At 50.5% G+C, this 17500-nt stretch overlaps 1 protein-coding gene across 2 annotated transcripts in view; it reads left to right on the plus strand.

Moving 5' to 3' along the window:
* TENT4B (terminal nucleotidyltransferase 4B) overlaps positions 1 to 17500 on the plus strand; it is a 77972-nt gene that overhangs the window by 47062 nt on the left and 13410 nt on the right. For both annotated transcript variants that reach the window (XM_056136203.1, XM_056136202.1), the window contains exons 2-4: positions 12261 to 12384; positions 14590 to 14636; positions 16588 to 16708. In XM_056136203.1, coding sequence (XP_055992178.1) covers positions 12261 to 12384; positions 14590 to 14636; positions 16588 to 16708 — 292 coding nt within the window. The remainder of the gene's footprint in view (positions 1 to 12260; positions 12385 to 14589; positions 14637 to 16587; positions 16709 to 17500) is intronic.

A 17500-nucleotide genomic window follows, 5' to 3' on the forward strand; every position in this document is an offset into this window, starting at 1 on the left:
AGGTTGGGGAGTTTAGGCCATACTCAGCAATGCTTAGGGACTGTTCCTGGCTCTGTGCTCAAGGGTGGTGCTTTGGGGGACCATGAAGTTCCAGGGATGGAACTTGCGAGCATCCTAACCCTTTAGTACCTCTCTGGCCCCCTCATTGTTATTATAGTCAGATGTTTTTCTAATCTCCAAGTAAATGTGCCTTTAGCAACATAGAAGGAGGTTTGGGGCCAGGGGTGTGGTTCAGTGGTACAGAACAATGCCTGGCATGTGTGAGGTGTTTGGGCCTGAGTTCAGTCACTGGTAGCATATGTGCACATATGTGCATGCACACGTGTGCACGCGTGCCCGTGCGCGCGCGCGCACACACATACACACACACACACACACACACACACGAGATTGTGTGCTGATGGCACCCTGACTGAGTGATCTGCCTGCACTGCCGGTTTTGAGGTCTGCCCTGGCAGTGCTCTGGGGTCTGGCAGTGCCAGAGTTAAAATCCAGATCCCCAAGCACAGAGCCAGGAGGAAGCCCTGAGCACAAAACAAAACAAAAATCCCAAGCCAGAAATCCAGGGCTCTTGCATGCATAATAGCGTTTGCTCCAGCCCTTTGAGCTGTCTCCCCAGCCTGCCTGTACTGTTTCATCCCCCTTTCAAAAATTGTGTCTGATTCTAAGAGAAAAATCTTACCCACGAGTTGGAATTTCTGGCTGAGCTTAGACGAGGCCAGGTACTGTTCATACTGGGTTCAGGTTCCGGGGTGGGACCGGTAGGAGCTGCTAGTTTCTTTCAGGGGGCTGGGCTTTCCAGGCACCACCTCTGCCCTCCCCTCCCAGTCTCCCATGAATCCCCAATGCTCTGGGTTGGGCTGGAGTAGCCCTGTATTTTGTTACAGTTGGGCTGGAGCGATAGCACAGTGGTAGGGCGTTCGCCTTACAAGTGGCCGACCCGAGTTCGATTCCTCTGCTCCTCTCGGAGAGCCCGGCAAGCTACTGAGAGTATTTGATATGCCAAACACAGTAACAACAAAGTCTCCAATGGAGACGTTACTGGGCCCGCTTGAGCAAATCGACGATCAACGGGAGGGCCTTTACCTTTTACCTTTACATTTCATCTTAGCTGTTTCTTTAAGGCACAGAGTCATTGGTGAAAGTTAATCAAAGTAAACAAATTTGCTTTTTTTTGGGGGGAGGGGTTCACACCCAGCGATGCACAGGGTTAATCCTAGCTCTGCACTCAGGAATTACCCCTGGCGATGCTCAGGGGACCATATAGGATGTCAGGGATCGAACCCTGGACGGCCACATGCTAGGCAAATGTCCTACCCGCTGTGCTATCGCTCCAGCCTCAAAGTAAAGAGATTTATGCACATTTCTCAATGTAGCCGATGGGCTGGAGAGATAAGAGAGTGGGCAGGGCTCTTGTCTTGCACTCAGCCAACCCAGGTTCTATCCCCGACATCCCATATGGTCGTCCAAGCCCCACCAGGAGTGATTCCTGAGCTCAGAGCTAGGAGTAACCCCTGGGCATCACCAGATGTGGCCCCCAAACCGTAAGGGAAAACAAATGAACAAACAACAAAACCAGAATGGAAAGATTTAATGGGAAGGATATTTGCTGTCTGGCAAAAGGTTAATGGCCTTGATTTGTGAAGAGTGCTAACGATGAATAAGAAAATAAGGAAAACTACAAAAAGTGATCATTTAAAGCTGATCCTATTGTCTCTGGGTGTCCCAATGACCCGGCCCTCGGCTCTCTTGTGCAATCTTAGAGCCCCATGCGGACACTTCGTATTTAGTGAGTATGTCGGTCAATGACAAACCAGCTGACATTTATTGAGGTTTTACTACCTGCTAAGTACACAGCAAAGCCCACGCAAACTCTTTTCGTACTCTTATTTAACCCTCCCTGGGGGCCCCCTGTGATGGTGACTGTAGCCGTCCTTCCCCATGGGGAATGAGCTGGCAAGTGAAGCCCGGTACAGTCAGACCCTCTGTGGGCCCGGAGGTGCGCTTGAAATGACGGCCTCTGTGCCATCAAGTCATCTTCTTCAAGAGCCAAACAGAAAGAGTGAAAATGCCCAATGCAGGGGTCCTGGAGAGGGGACAGGGGTTCAGGCGCTGACCTTGCCTGTGTCTGGCCCTGGTTTGATTCCTGGCACAGAGCCAGGAGTCAGCCCTGGGCACTGCTGGTGTGTCTCAAAAGCAAGAAGCAAAGGAAAAGGAGAAAGAGAATGTGGATCTGGACAGATAGTACAGCAGGTAGGGGACTTTCCTTACATATGGCCACCCTGTATGGTTCCCCTGCCAGGATCCTGCCAGGAGTGATCCCTGGGTGCAGAGCCAAGAGTTAACCCTGAACACTGCTGGGTGTGGTTAAAAAAGAAAAAAAAAAAGACGAAGAGAGAGAAAGAATGCCTGGGTCTGGAGCAATAGCACAGCAGGTAGGGCGCTTGCCTTTGTACATGGCCAACCCAAGCCCAGGTTTGGTCCCCAGCACCCCAGATGGTTCCCTGAGCCCCACCAGGAGTAATCCCTGAGCACAGCCAGGTGTGTCCCAAAACTGGAAAGGGAGAAAGAGACAGAGGGACAGAGAGGTTTTGCGGAGGGAGGAAGGAAATCACTGTAGATCTGGATAGTGCAGTGGGTAAAGCACTGGCCTTATATGCAGCCAGTATAAACTTTGAATTTCTTAGGGTCACTGTCACTGTCTTCCTGTTAATCATTGATTACTCGAGCGGGCTCCAGTAGTGTCTCCATTTGTCCCAGCCCTGAGACTTTTAGCATCGTAAACTTTATGCTCTCTCTCCGCGGATGCTGCACGCCAGCTGGATGGCGTTGTGCGTAATGGTGATGTGCTTGGCAGGGAATGCGCAGAGGTGGGTGTCCTCGAAGAGCCCCACCAGGTAGGCCTCACATGCCTCCTGCAGCTCTGGGAGCGCAGTTCGGTCTTGAAGTCCTGCGCGATCTCTTTGGGTAGGTGTAGACAAAAATCATGTTGTTAATCAGGGTGTTCGTGTTTTCCCACTTCAGCTTAAAAAAATTTTCCCAAACAAGTGCCAAGGATATGGCTCAGAGTAGCGGAGCACTTGCGTGGTGTTTACGAGGCCCAGTGTGTATCCTGGTGCTGCCTGTTGTCGCATGTGTGAGGCCCTATGTGTATCCCGTCACTGCATGTTGTAGCATGTGAGGCCCTGTGTACACTGGGACTGTGTGTTGTAGCATGCGCCAGGCCCTATGTATATCCGAGCGCTGTGTGTAGTAGCATGTGAAGCCACGTGTGTATCCTAGAGCTATGTGTTGTAGATATGCGAGGCCCTGTGTATATCCTGGCTCTGTGCGTTGTAGCATGTGTGAGGCCCTGCGTTTAGCCTGGTGCTGCGTGTTGTCCCTGGAGAGCCCCGGCACCTGCAGGGTGACCCGGATGTCCCCAGAGCCGCAGGCCCCAAGTAGCATCGTGTCTTCCGCGTTGAATTGATGACGGGGTTGGCTGAGGGTTACCAGCGGGGCCCCCAGACCTTCTGCCCTTCTGCCCGAATAACGGCCTGATTTGTTTCTTCATTGTTGGTTTTTAGCAAATATTTGAGGACTTCCCATTTGGGGCATATGCTTATTTTAATTACGCCCTCCCCCCCCCCCCCCACCCGCCGCCCTTGTTTTAGTTGCGACGTCTGAAACTGCACACACACACTCAGTGGCGGGGAGTCTCTTCTGATTGCACGTCCTGCCCCTTGGCAGTGGTGCTCGCAGCGGGTGCGCTCCTGCATGCTGGGGGCATGCTCTGGGCTCACAGTGCTCAGGCTACCCGCCCCGCACTGACCTGGGGTCGCACACATGGTTGCAGCCTCTGGGGTCCAACTCGAAGCCTCATGCTTGCAGGGCTGGCGCTGTGCGCCTGAGCCATCCCTCAGCCCCTCCGGAGCGTGTTTGAACTGGGTTCGTGCCCAAAGATTTGGTCTTTGTCGAGGAATGCTATCAACTATTCTTTGAGCTTCCTCGTGTTCTCCAAATTTGGTTAGGTTGACTCAGAGTCGTGGAGGGACGGGTTCACAACTTTTACTGGAAAGGAAAAGAATTAATGACTCGAATTATATTAAAGCAAGTCTCAACCAGCAGGGTAGCCATTTCTTCTCTCTCTCTCTCTCTCTCTCTCTCTCTCTCTCTCTCTCTCTCTCTGTTGAAAATGTGCAAGTATTGGCAAAGTTGGGATGGGGGGGCAAAAGAAAGCAGCTTAGAGGAAGTCACATGAATTTATTATTTCTTCATAATAGGCGAAAGGGGGCTGGAGCGATAGCACAGTGGATAGGACGTTTGCCTTGCGTGTGGCCGACCTGGCCGACCCGGGTTCGATTCCTCTGTCCCTCTCGGAGAGCCCAGCAAGCTACCGAGAGTATCCCGCCTGCACGGCAGAGCCTGGCAAGCCCCCCCCCCCCCCCCCCCCCCCGTGGCGTATTCGATATGCCAAACACAGTAACAAGTCTCACAATGGAGACGTTACTGGTGCCTGCTCGAGCAAATCGATGAACAACCGGAGGACAGTGCTAAAGTGCCAACAGACGAAAGGGGCAGGGAGAGAAGAAAGAAAGATGAACAGCGAAGTTCCTGAAAGATTGGCCTAATAAAGCGGCAGTCCAAGAGCAGCAGAAAGTGGCATTTAGAAGGAATGCTCCGGGGACCCGCCCACAGCAGCTCCGGGGCTGAGGACCTGGCTGGGGGCCCACGCCACATGGTCTCCTCAGCACCATTGGCAGTGGCCCCCCCTCCGCTCACACGGCCCACCGTAAAAGGGACGCTCTCATTTCTAGGAACTCAGGTTTAGAATAGAAACGAATGCTTAAGAGTCCAGGCACACTGACAGGTATATATTCTCTGCACTTAACAACCCCTAACCGCGGAGGAGCTGGCACGGCAAATAGGACATTCACTCACGGTGAGTGACAAATTTAAAACCTGCGAGATCCTGGGGCTGGAGCGATATAGTACAGCGGGGAGGGCATTTGCCATGCACGTGGCCGGCCTCCGTTCTATCCCCAACATCCCATGTCGTTCCTCTGAGCACCGCCAGGAGTAATTCCTGAGTGCAGAGCCAGGTGTAACCCCTGAGCATCACTGGGTGTGGCCCCCAAACAAACAAACAAAAAAAAAACTGAAAACCTGGAGAGACCCCACAGTGGGGAGGCTTTGCATGCGGCTGTCCCTCACTCCGCCCCCAGTATCATATGGTCCCCAGAGCCTCTTCCTGCGATTCCTGTGATTCCTCCTTTGTTGCTTGAGTACATTTGAGAAAAATTACGCAGGACAAAGTGTAGAAAGCTTTGCCCCACTGACCCTCAAGGGTGTGGGGGAGGAGATATGCCAGCATTTTCATGCATTCTTGCAGAGCTTTCGCATGTACATGTCTACGTACTTCTCCGAGGGCCTGTCCCACATGTGTGTTCCCAGGGGTCATTGCTGCCCACAGGCTGAGTCCCTCCCGCGCTTGCTCTGATGAGTCGCTTTAGATAAGTGTGACCTTTTGGTCTGCAAGTTTGGATTTTAGACTGTGGAGTGACTTGAGTTGATCTCCTTTAAGTGTTAGTTCTTGGGGTGTGTGTGTGTGTGTGTGTGTGTGTGTGTAGGGTTTTGGCTTATATTCAGTGGTTCTGTGGTTCTTGGGGCTAGTCCTGGCTCTCCTTGCACTGCAGAGGACCCTGTGGTAATGGGGATCCTGCTGGCAAAGCCTGTGCTCAACCTGTTGAGCTGTTGGTCAGGTCCTTAAATGAATATTTAAAAAAAATAAAGATCTTCTTATAGGGCCAGAAAGATAGTACAGCGGATCAGGCCTTGCATGTGGCCAACCTGAGTTCGATCCCAGCCATTGCCTGCCAGGGACCCCTGAGCCCACCAGCAGTGACCTTTGGGTGCAGAGCCCACCAGGAGTAAGCCGGGAGTCGCCCTCCGCCCCACACAAAAGCAAGAACCCACGATCTCATTACAAAAGGATATGGTGGTGATAGCAATTGTATGTTCTAGTTAATTTGTTGGGCTTTGGGCCACATCTCGTTGTGCTCTGGGGTCACTGTGTCAGTGGGACCATGTGGTACTGGGGACTGAACTTGCCCTTCCTTATACAAAGCACAAAATCCAGCCCTCTGAGTTGTCTCCCCTTGCCCAAAGAATCCTATTTTTCATTTCAGAAATTTTTTTTTTTTTTGCATTGCTGGAACACTTGCAAGGCAGCTGTTATACCTCTGAGACACACCTCCAGCCCTGTTGGCATTTTTTAAAAGGTAGAATGCAAGGGGGTTGAAAAGATAACGTTGGTACACAGTGTGGCACTTGCCAACCCTGGTTTGATCCCTGGTACTGCATAAGGTCATCTGGGCCCTGCAGGGTGGGGCCCCAAATCCCCCCCTCAAAAAAAAAAAAAAGGGATACCATATAGATGTACACATATATGAAAAAGTGAATCCTTCCAGTTTATGCCCTAGATTTAATCATTATGAAGAGAATGGTATATAGACTGGGTCCATATAGGGTGCAAGTGGGGAAACACACACACACACACACACACACACACACACATAGTTTTCATGTGGAAAAATGAGGGAGATGATGAATAGTCTATAATCTCTCTGAAGAGAGTGCTTCCTGCCCTCCCCCCCCTTTTTTTGGGGGGGGGTCACACCTGGCGGTGCACAGGGGTTACTCCTCGCTCTGCACTCAAGAATTACTCCTGTTACTCTTACTCCTGGTGGTGCTCAGAGGGACCATATGGGATGTTGGGAATCGAATCCCGGGTCAGCCACGGGCAAGGCGAGCACCTGCTATACTATTGCTCCAGATCTAACTTCCTGCTCTCTTAAACATGGCTCTCTCTTGCTCTTCTGTTTCTTTCTTTAAAAAAAAAAAATTTTTTTTTTCTTTTTGGGTCACACCTGGTATTGCACAGGGTTTACCCCTGGCTCTGCACTCAGGAATTACCCCTGACAGTGCTCAGGGGACCATATGGGATGCTGAGAATTGAAGCTGGGTTGGTCGCATGCAAGGCAAACACCCTACCCGCTGTGCTATCGCTCCAGCCCCTCTTCGGTTTCTTAGTTGCCCATCTTCTCTCATGGACATCTTTCCCCTTTCTCTTTCCTCACACTTTTCTAAATATCAATAAAAACTATGTTACTTTGCTAAAAAAAATAAAAATAATAGTAAAGAGAATACTTCCTGTTAGGTAGCAGACAAATACGCATTAAGAACTTGACGTTTCGGAGGTCTGGTTTGACCGCCAGCACCTCCCATCAAAGTCCCCATTGCCATAGTAGAGAATGTGAACTAAGCCAGCCTTCTTCCCCTCTTGTCCTGCTGGGGCGCCTCCCCCTGACAGTCACTATGAATAGTTCTTCCAACTAGAAAAACGTTGTTGTGTGCCTGTCTTTTTAATGCACAGAAAATGGATCCTGCTTAATACGCCTTTCTTCCTTTTACCATGAACAAATCTTAGCTCATTATCAACTCGTAGCTCTGCCTCCTATGCGTATCCCACTGAGCTATCTCTCTGTCCCCTACTGTATTCTTTTTATTGACTGGATTATTGGCTATAATATAGGGAAGATCAATAATGCTATGATTATTTAATCGGATTTCATTGATGAACACTGAGGATGTTTCTAAATTTATTTTTTGGTGTATGGGCCACACCCAGCGATACTCAAGGTTTACTCCTGGCTCTGCACTCAGGAATTTCACTCAGGTTCTCGGGGGACCATATGGGGTGCTGGGGACGGAGTCTGGGTTGGTTGCATGCTGGGCAGGCAACCTGCTTGCTGTACTACCGCTCCAGCTTTGCCATCCAAATAATGCTGTTATAAATGTCCTTTTTCCTATCATGGAATTATTTCTAGGGGATGCGAAGAAGGGGGACCTCGTTTTTTATATTATTTGGCTTGATATTGTAGATTTGGGGGCAAACCTGGCGATGCTCGGTGGGTATCCGGGCTCTGTGCTTGGTGGCCCTGTGCAGGCCCAGCCCATGGAAAGCAGGTGCCTTGCTCCCTGTTCTCACTCACCAGCTCCTGCTTTTTAATTTTAAAGCCTGGCAGTGGTAGGTAACCCGACGTGGTGCTGGGGATGAGACCAGTGCTGACCGCATGCAAGGCAAGTATCTCGCTCTCTACCGTTTCTGACTGTACCCCCGCTCCCTGCCCATATTGTTTCCAAATAAAATGTTTTCCTGGGGCTGGAGCAATAGCACAGCGGGTAGGGTGTTTACCTTGCATGTGGCCGACCCGGGTTCGATTCTCAGTGTCCCATGTGGTCCCCTGAGCACCGCCAGGAATAACCCCAGTGCATCGCCGGGTGTGACCCAAGAAAGTGGGGAGAAAAAAAAAGGTTTTTGTTTTTTTTTTTTTTGTTCACTTCTCCTTCATAAGAGAAAACACCGGGGACGGGGAGATAGCGTGGCAGACAGAGGGTGGGCTTTTGCATGTGGGAGGCCCAAGTCTCATCCCTGTACTGATCCTCTGAGCACAGAACCAGGAGTAGTCCTGAACACCACCAGTTTTGCGCCCCCCCTCCCCCCTCCATTAGAAGCAAGATAAATGAAAACACTGATCCCAGATGGAGGAACTGTCACTCGATTTTGCTCACTTCTGAGTTCAGGTCAGAGGAGAGTTGTAGTTTACAGCTTTAGGATTAGAACTAGTCGGGGACATCGGTGCTGGGAAGTGGCCACTGGTGAAGGGACTGGTGTTGGAACAGTGGACTCCTGAAACTCAGTCATGAATAACTTTGGAATTCACAGCGACTCAATAAAAAGTTTATTTTAAGTAGGAACTATCGGAGCTGGGACGACAGGACAGAGGGTAGGGCGCTTGTGTAGCACACGGCTGCCCTGCTCAATGCCCGGCATCCCCAAAGCTCCCGCAAGTCCTGCTGGGTGTCGCCCCAAAACCAAAGGAATGGTTGCATCTGGGCATCTGGCCTTTAGCAGTGTGTGCTTACCTCATTTGAGATTCGATTCAGAAGCAGGAGATTGTGGCTTTTTCTATGTTTTTGTTTGTTTTGTTTTGGGGTGGCCACACCTGGTGATGCTCAGGGTTCACTCCTGGCTCTGTACTCGGGACTCACTCACTCCTGGCGGTGCTCAGGGGGACCCTACGGGATAGAACCTAGGTTGGCAAGTACCTGACCTGCCGTGTTAATCACTCCGGCCCTGGCTTTTTCTCTGTGTGGTTTTGGAAACACCAAGTGCCACTAGCAGGTGACTACCAGCTCAGAGTTTGTGGGTTTGCAGCCTCAATTAGAGGGTCGTGTCACTCATGGGCGCCACTCATGGGTCCCTCTGGAATCAGGACGCTGGGCCTTCCGGGTTGTCCGAGCACTGGCGTGAATGTGGCCTGGCGCCAGTGAGAATTATGTTGTCCCCCGGAGCAGCACCCCTGAAATTGATGGATAAATCTGCCTGGGATGTTTGTTCCCTCTTCGCGACAAAACGCCTTAGTTTTTTTTTTTCTTCCTTAAATTTTTATTAGTGAAACACCATGAGGTACAGTTGTAGACTTACAATTTTTGTGCTTGGGTTTCAGTTATGCCATGATTGAATACCCATCCCTCCACCAGTGCCCATTCTCCACCACCACTGATCCCTGTATCCCTCCCACCCCACATCTCCCCATCCCACCCTGCCTCTGTGGCAGGGCATTCCCTTTTGTTATCTCTCTCCTTTTGAGTGCTGTGGTTCGCAAAAGAGACATTGAGTGGCAATCACGTTCGAAGATGCCTTAGTTCTTTATGCGTTTCTTTTCCATGGAGCTAGTCAAACACAGTCAAGGTAACGGGTGGCAGTTGTGTGTGGTGGTCTTGCCAGGGGTGACGTCTGTGTGTCTGTGTGTGTGTGTTTGTGCGCACGCCTCTCTTGATTTTTGCAGCTGGCGTGATTTTCCGTGCAGAAGTATGTCATTTGTTTGCGTTCTTATGGGGCGTGCAGGCACTGCAAAACAAATTAAAACCCCACTCATGAGTCACTGTGTCTATCTCTAATGTGGGTTCTTTATTTTTACTGTTCCAGCCGGTTTTTGTTCTGCGAATTCTCCTTTTCTCCCTCCTTCTCCCCCGTCCCCCCTCCCACTGAGGCCAGTCAACACGGGAAATAGAATGCCCCGTGCAGCCATTTTCTTTTTCTAAATAGGATGGAAGGATGATTCCATGGAAGACTTTGTAGCATTTTATTTAATTGGTTTTGTGTTTGGTTTTTTTGGGGGCAGAAACCCGAACCTCGGTGCTGGTGGCATGGAGCACTGACTTGGGAGTCTCCCTCCTCCCCCTTCGCCTACTCCTCGTCTCTCTCTCACCACCTTGTCTCACAGCACTCTCTGGCTGGGGCTGGCTCCCATCAGCTGATGGGCCGGCGGTGGATTTTCCTTCGTCTTGTCCATCACGCCTGCCCTCCATCTTGAACTCTTCTGCACTGCTGTGAGAGGGGACCAGAGACATGAGATGGGGAGGGAGGAGGGGAAGAGGGACCCCATGTCTCCGAGGGCCGTTTCTGCCCTGCCACCATCCTCAGGGCCTCTGTGGTCATTGGTGAACTGCCCTTTCTGCATTCTGCTGTTGGCAGTGTTGCCAGATAAATCTTAAAAGGCTGCGTCTTGGAAACCAGCTCCCAGACCCTCTGTCAATAGTCCCTCTTGCCTTAAGGGAAACCCCTCCCGCCCCCCCCCCCCCCCCCCACACACACACACATACACACTTGCCAGCTGGCCACTCTGGCCTCCCCATCCTTCTTGGCTTCCTCCCTCCTTGCTTCAGCCACCCCCACCCCCATCCCCACCCCCACCTCGCCCTTCCCAGGCTGCAGCCTGTTGGCCTACTCTGTGCTCCTGGGGGCTCTGGCATGCCTCGGTCTCCAACAACCCCTTCCTGAAACCTCTTCTGCCCAGACATGCTTTCGCTGATGTTGTCTTGGCTGACTTGCTCATCTGACTCGTAATTCACTTAGAAAACTGGGTGAGAAGCATGCTGTTTGGGGCCTTTGAGGAACGGATAGCAGAGGGAAAACTGTGTCCTCCTCCCTCGCCCCCAAGGGAAGCCAGCCTGTGTCACCTGCATCCAGGCTGGTCTTGTTCCCCTCTGTGGGCGTGGACAGCCCTTCCACTCAAAACGTCTTGAAATTTGCCAGCACCTGGCACATGTTCCTGGCAGACAATAAGTGCCGAGAGCCGCTAGCGTGCTTTCTTTTGTTCCTAGAGGGTTCCCCAGGGCCATACTAGGATCGAACTCGGGGACTTGAGCACAGGTCAGACCCGTGCTTTGCCCCTGAGAGCCGTCTCCAAGCCCCTGCTAGTATGCTTTTATTAAGACTGCTGGAATTTTTTTTTTTTTTTTGCTTTTTTGGGTCACACCCTGCGATGCACAGGGGTTACTCCTGGCTCTGCACTCAGGAATCACTCTTGGGGTGCTCAGGGGACCATATGGGATGCTGGGAATCGAACCCGGGTCGGCCACATGCAAGGCAAACGCTTTACCCACTGTGCTATCTCTCCAGCCCCTGGCATTTTTTATTTATTTTATTTTATTTTATTTTATTTTTTTGCTTTTTGGGTCACACCTGGCGATGTACAGGAGTTACACCTGGCTCCGCACTCAGGAGTTACTCCTGGTGGTGCTCAGGGGACCATATGGGATGCTGGGAATCAAACCCGGGTTGACCGCGTTCAAGGCAAATGCCCTACCCGCTGTACTATCTCTCCAGCCCCAAGACTGCTGGAATTAAAAATTTTTTTTTTCATAAGGTTATTCACATTAATTGATTACATTCAATATTTCAACACCAATCTCACCACCGTTGCACCTTCCCATCACCATCATTTCGAATTTTCCCACCACCGTTCAAGCCTGTCTGCCAGGGGCAGGTGCTAGATAATTTATTTTCCATTGCTTACTATGAATATCATGAGAGGTTGTGCGGCCACAAGAGCGGCCGCATGCTTCTGGAATTCTCAAATTGTAAATGGTTGGGGTCCAGAGACATCTCTGTAGAGAACTAACCCATTTTGAGATTCATTTGGGAGTCTCTGGCTACTGCCAGCATTTCTTACATGGTGAATTTGGCCTGTTTTCCCGTCAAATTCTGGAATGTTCCCCCACGTAGCTTAGCCTTGAGTTGTGATGTTTAGAATTAAGGTAGACCTCTGAAAAAATATAAAGTCAGCTGAGTTACGAGGCTTATCGTGGATCTCTCATTTGGTCGGCACTGCAAATAATTAATCTTGATGCTTTTCTCCTCCGCCCTCTAGTCTGCACGAAGAAATCAGTGATTTTTATGAATATATGTCTCCGAGACCCGAGGAGGAGAAGATGCGGATGGAGGTGGTGAACCGGATCGAGAGTGTCATCAAGGAGCTCTGGCCCAGTGCTGACGTGAGTGCCCATGGGGTGGGGGGTGGGGCGTCTGGGGAGGGGTGTCTGCCCGTCCCGGCTACACATACGCAGGCTGAGAGTTAGGACTGCGCATATGCGGGCCAAGAGTTCGGGCAATCTGGGGCTTCCTAATTAATTAGTATTGAATCTGATGTCTTCGGACTGGATTTTGTTCATGGGTTTGCAGGACTGAATAGCAGCTTACAGGGTGAAGGAGACTTTGGAATCGTCAGCGTGATGAGGAGGGTGAAAACTGCCCTCACTGTGTTAATCTTAGGCCCTTGAATGTGATCCGAGCCTCACTGTGATTTTGCTTCAACCTGCCAGTATAAATATTATATGATTCTTCTTCCTAGCTGTCTGGAAGCGTCCAGGAGGAATTTCTGATGTCATCTGAAGTTCATTTACTTCAGTAAAGCCGTCTGTCTCTTATATTCCTTTCCTGAAACATTTTTCTTCTCTGACTGCTGGGGAACCAAAGCCTTTTAGTCAGACTTTCCTCCTTGCTGCTCCATTCTTGGCCCCCCCCCTTTTATTTTTTTAGGGCCCCTTTTGAAGATCTGTTTCAGTTTTGTTCTACATTCCAAAAAAGTAGTCCGTGGGGCTGGAGAGATAGCACAGCAGGTTGGGCATTTGCCTTGCACGTGGCCGACCTGGGTTCGATTACCAGCATCCCATATGGTCCCCTGAGCACCGCCAGGAGTAATTCCTGAGCGCAGAGCCAGGAGTAACCCCTGTGCATTGCTGGGTGTGACTCAAAAAAGCAAAAAAAAGAAAAATGTAATCTGTTAGAATTTATTCTTTTCATTTTGTTTTCTTTGAGCCATGCCTGGCAGTGCTCAGGGCCTACTCGTGACTCTGTGCTCAGGGATCACTCTTGGTGGGCTTGGGGGACCATTTGGAATGCCAGGGATCAAACCCAGGTCAGCCGCATGCAAGGCCAGCATCCTCTCCACTGTACTGTTTCTTCGACCCTCTTTCTTTGTTTGGGGCCACTCCCAGTAGTGCCCAGGGATCACTCGTGCCAGTGGTCAGGGAACCATATGCAGCGCCGGGATTCAAATTAGGGAGTTGCGGCTGCCATATGCTAGACAAGTGCCTTCACCATTGTACCATCTCTCTGGCCCGTCTATAACTTTGTTTGGTGTGTGTCTGGACCATACACAGAGGACGCTGAGGTGTGGAGGAAGCTGGCTTCCCTCGGGTACAGCTTGTCACCAACCCTCATCTCTTAGGCCCTACCAAGCCGTATAAAAGCTTTATATGGCTTTTCTTTAGATTCTCGGGCTGTAAAGGGGCAGTCAGGTAGATGTTTACTTTGAGTGTATGTCCATTTCACACAACAGAGATGCTTCCACTACGGTCATGTGGGTCTAGGGCAGAGAGCACGTTGGCTGGTTTTTCCCGGTACACCTTAGGGTCCTTTGGAGTCATGGAGGGGAGAGGGCACGGGCCCCAGGAGGCATTTGGGGGAGAGTCAGGGACATTCTCAGCTATGACTGTAGGTGGGAGCTCGGGGACTGGGGGTGGTTCCTCCTGAAGTGGCTGTGAACAGTCGCTGAGGATGTTGCCAAATTGATAGGACGGTTCATGACCACCCCTCATAGCAAAAAATAATTCTCCCCCTGCTTCACTCGTGCTGGTTGTAAAACCCTGATGGGATTGAATCCTCTCTCTGCCTTGAGTGGTGGGAATGTGACCCCACGTTTACGGATGAGGAGCAGCCGCTGTGGCCTGATTCCCAGGACCTGGTCACCCCAGGGGCTGCGTTTGCCCTTCTTTTCTCCCGTATTGCAGTGACTTGCATCCACGCACCTGCCTGAGTGTCCCACTGTGGCCCCGGGCTCGCGGTGGCTGACCGGCCCTTGACAGGTGTTCCGTGAGAAGATGCCAGCTAAGAGACGAAAAATTAAGGACTTGTAACGTCGTCCCTGAATTACAAAGGAATATTAATGATTTGAGCATTACTCTAGAAAGTTTTATATTTCAGTCTGTTTTCCATGTGGACCAACTAGGTTTAAACTATATTGCAAATATCTGCTTTGGAGAAAGGGCCTCCAATCTCAGCCCAGTCTTATTAAAAATTGCTCTTGTAGTACCAAAAAGTGCCAGTAGAGGGGGGCAAAAACCAGCATTTCTCCATGTCTTAATGCCCTGGTAAGCCTGAACAACTTTAAACCGTAATAACTTTTTTTTCTGTTTCAGGTCCAGATATTTGGAAGTTTTAAAACTGGCCTGTATTTGCCTACTAGGTTAGTACATTTCTGAGACTTTCAAGGAATTGTTTGTGTTTTTTTTTCCCTCTCTAGAATGTATTCATTTTGGTTGTTGAATTTATTAAGAGTGGAAGCCCAGATTCTGTTACCTGTATTTGAATCACCTGGGGATAATATACACATACTTTAGATTATCTTTCCAAACTGAGATCATCTTAAATGAGGGGCGCCCTTTGTTTTTGTTTGTTTGTTTATTTTAACTTTTTTATCGAATCACTGTGAGACAGACCATTACAAAGCTGTTCATGATTGGATTTCAGTCATACAGTATTCCAACACCCAACACCCATCTCTCCACCGGTGTACATTTCCCAGCATCAGTGTCCCTAGTTTCCCTCTCATCATCCCCCCTCCCATCCCCCAGCCTGCCCCTGTGGCAGATGCTTTTTTTTTCTCTCCCTTACCCCTCTCTTTCTCTTCCCCTTTTGGGCATTGTGGTTTGCAATGCAGACACTGAAAGGTTATCCAGAATACCCCTTTACCTACTTTTAACACTCAGTTCTTGTCTAGTGTGATCATTCCGAGCTGTTATTGTCATCATAATAATATTTTTGTCATAATAATTGTCACCCGCATGGTGCTGGGGATTCAGCTCTGTGGTGGGACCACACAGCGACGGATCAAACGCGGGACCCCTGGCTTCCCGTGGAGCTGTCTCTCTGGCCCCTGAGCTGCTGTATTCTTAACGAAGGAAAGATGTTTTAGCACGAAGCCTCTTTGGTTTTGTGGATCACAGGCTCAGGCCCCTGTCCCACTGCCGAGCACTGACCCCACCATGTTTTATTGAGAAACACCATGGTGGTCACGACACTTGAGCCCTCCCCAGTGACTTGCACAGTGACAACCTGCCAGCCGTCCACATTCCCCATGAATAAACTCAGGGGCACGGTGTCGGGCCGCGCCAGCCGCACTCACGGTTGAACCCATGTGCAGACATGCATGGCGTGTGGCCTACCGCCCAAGCCCCGGAATCCGAACCCCAGAATCTTCAAGTTTTAATTTTTTTAAAAAAATTTTTTCAAGGGGCTGGAGCGATAGCACAGAGGGTAGGGCATTTGCCTTGCACGCGGCGGACCCGGATTCGATTCCCAGCATTCCATATGGTCCCCCGAGCACTGCCAGGAGTAATTCCTGAGCGCAGAGCCAAGAGCATTGCCGGGTGTGACCCAAAAAGCAAAAGTCATCAATTAAAGTTGATGACTCCATAGTCAGAGGTTCGGATTTGATGAAGGTGTGAAAAATCACCCCAGTGAGAAAGGCCCCATCGGAATGCCCAGGAGCCGCAGGGACCATTCTCGTTTTTCCTTCCCGGGCTGGCTCAGCCTAGCAGGGGGACACGCGGGTGCGGGTAACTGCTCTCCCCTTCGAATACCAAGGCTAACGCGCCAACCTGTCCCCGGGCATCTGGCTCGCAACAGTGACTGAGTTCATTGGTCAATTCTCATTTGCATGGGAAAGTCTCAGGTCATGGGGGTAGCAGAAACCAGTAAGGCTTCAGGGTTTATTCTTCCAGTTCCAGCCAGTTTCCCGAAGCCTGTCTTCTGTAGGGGGCCCGGCCGACCAGGGGTGGGGGAAGGACCCAACACTCCTCCCCCGCCCCCCCCAAGGCTCTCCCTGGCACTGCTAGTTCACCGCACAGGTGGAGAAAGAGGTTTTATTTGTTTTGATTTGGTTGGGGGGAGGGGGCACACCCAGCAGTGCTCAGGGTTTTCTCCTGGCTCTGCACTCGGGACCATATGGGATGCTGGGGATCAAATCTGGGTCAGATTGGACCTGTGTGAGCTGTGTGCAAGGCACATGCCTGACCCGTTGTCCTATCTCTCTGACCCCCCTGAGAAAGAGGTTTTAATGGACCTATTGAATGTGAGTTCACACAAGTAGTTCCTGGCGGCTCCAGCTTTTTGCTTTCTGTTCTCTGTGTGCTCAGTGACATCGATCTGGTGGTGTTTGGGAAGTGGGAGAACCTGCCCCTCTGGACCCTGGAAGAAGCTCTCCGGAAGCATAAAGTCGCAGACGAGGATTCGGTGAAAGTCCTGGACAAAGCGACCGTAAGTGCTTCAGCGTCTCCTTGGTGGTTGGTTTGTTTTTGAGCCACATCCATCGGTGCTCAGGGGTCACTCCTGGCTCTCCCGATGGGGATCCGCGGACAATAAGGGATGTCCGGAATCATACCTGGGCCCGCCTCGGGCAAGGCCAGCACCTTAACTGCTGTTCTTTCTCTCCGGCCCCTCGCCATTTCATCTTAAAGTCTCTAGAGTTGCTTGGGCACGAAACTCACCAAGTTAAAGCTTACTTCCGGTGAGCACAGTTGGATTGTGAAGGAATGATTTATTTTTGTTTGCGAAACAGATGAACTTGTTCTGCTCCTACTTTATTTGGGGTGGGGGCAACACCTTGTGGTGCTTGAGCCAAATCTGGGGCTCCTGCAGCCAGAGCCTGTGCTCCGGCCCTGGGAACCATTTTCCTGCTCTGTGCATTTCTTTATAACAGAATAATACTAATTATTCTCATATCTAATACTGCGGAGATTTTTTTAAGCTATTCTCTTTTTTTTTTTCCTTTTTGGGTCACACCTGGCGATGCACAGGGGTTACTCCTGGTTCTGCACTCAGAAATTACCCCTGGTGTTGCTCAGGGGACCATATGGGATGCAGGGAATCGAACCCGGGTCAGCTGCATGTAAGGCAGACTCCCTACCCGCTGTACTATGGCTCCAGTCCCTAGCATCCATATTTTGACTTATACTTTCTTTAATCTCCTAAGTGTTTTATGTTGTATCCTTGAAAAAGTGCAGAGCACTGAAAATTTGTGAATCCGGTTATATGTTTGTGGTTTGGCCA

The sequence above is a fragment of the Sorex fumeus genome, unplaced genomic scaffold (assembly GCF_029834395.1).
Source record: "Sorex fumeus unplaced genomic scaffold, SorFum_2.1 ptg000122l, whole genome shotgun sequence".
NCBI lineage: Eukaryota > Metazoa > Chordata > Mammalia > Eulipotyphla > Soricidae > Sorex > Sorex fumeus.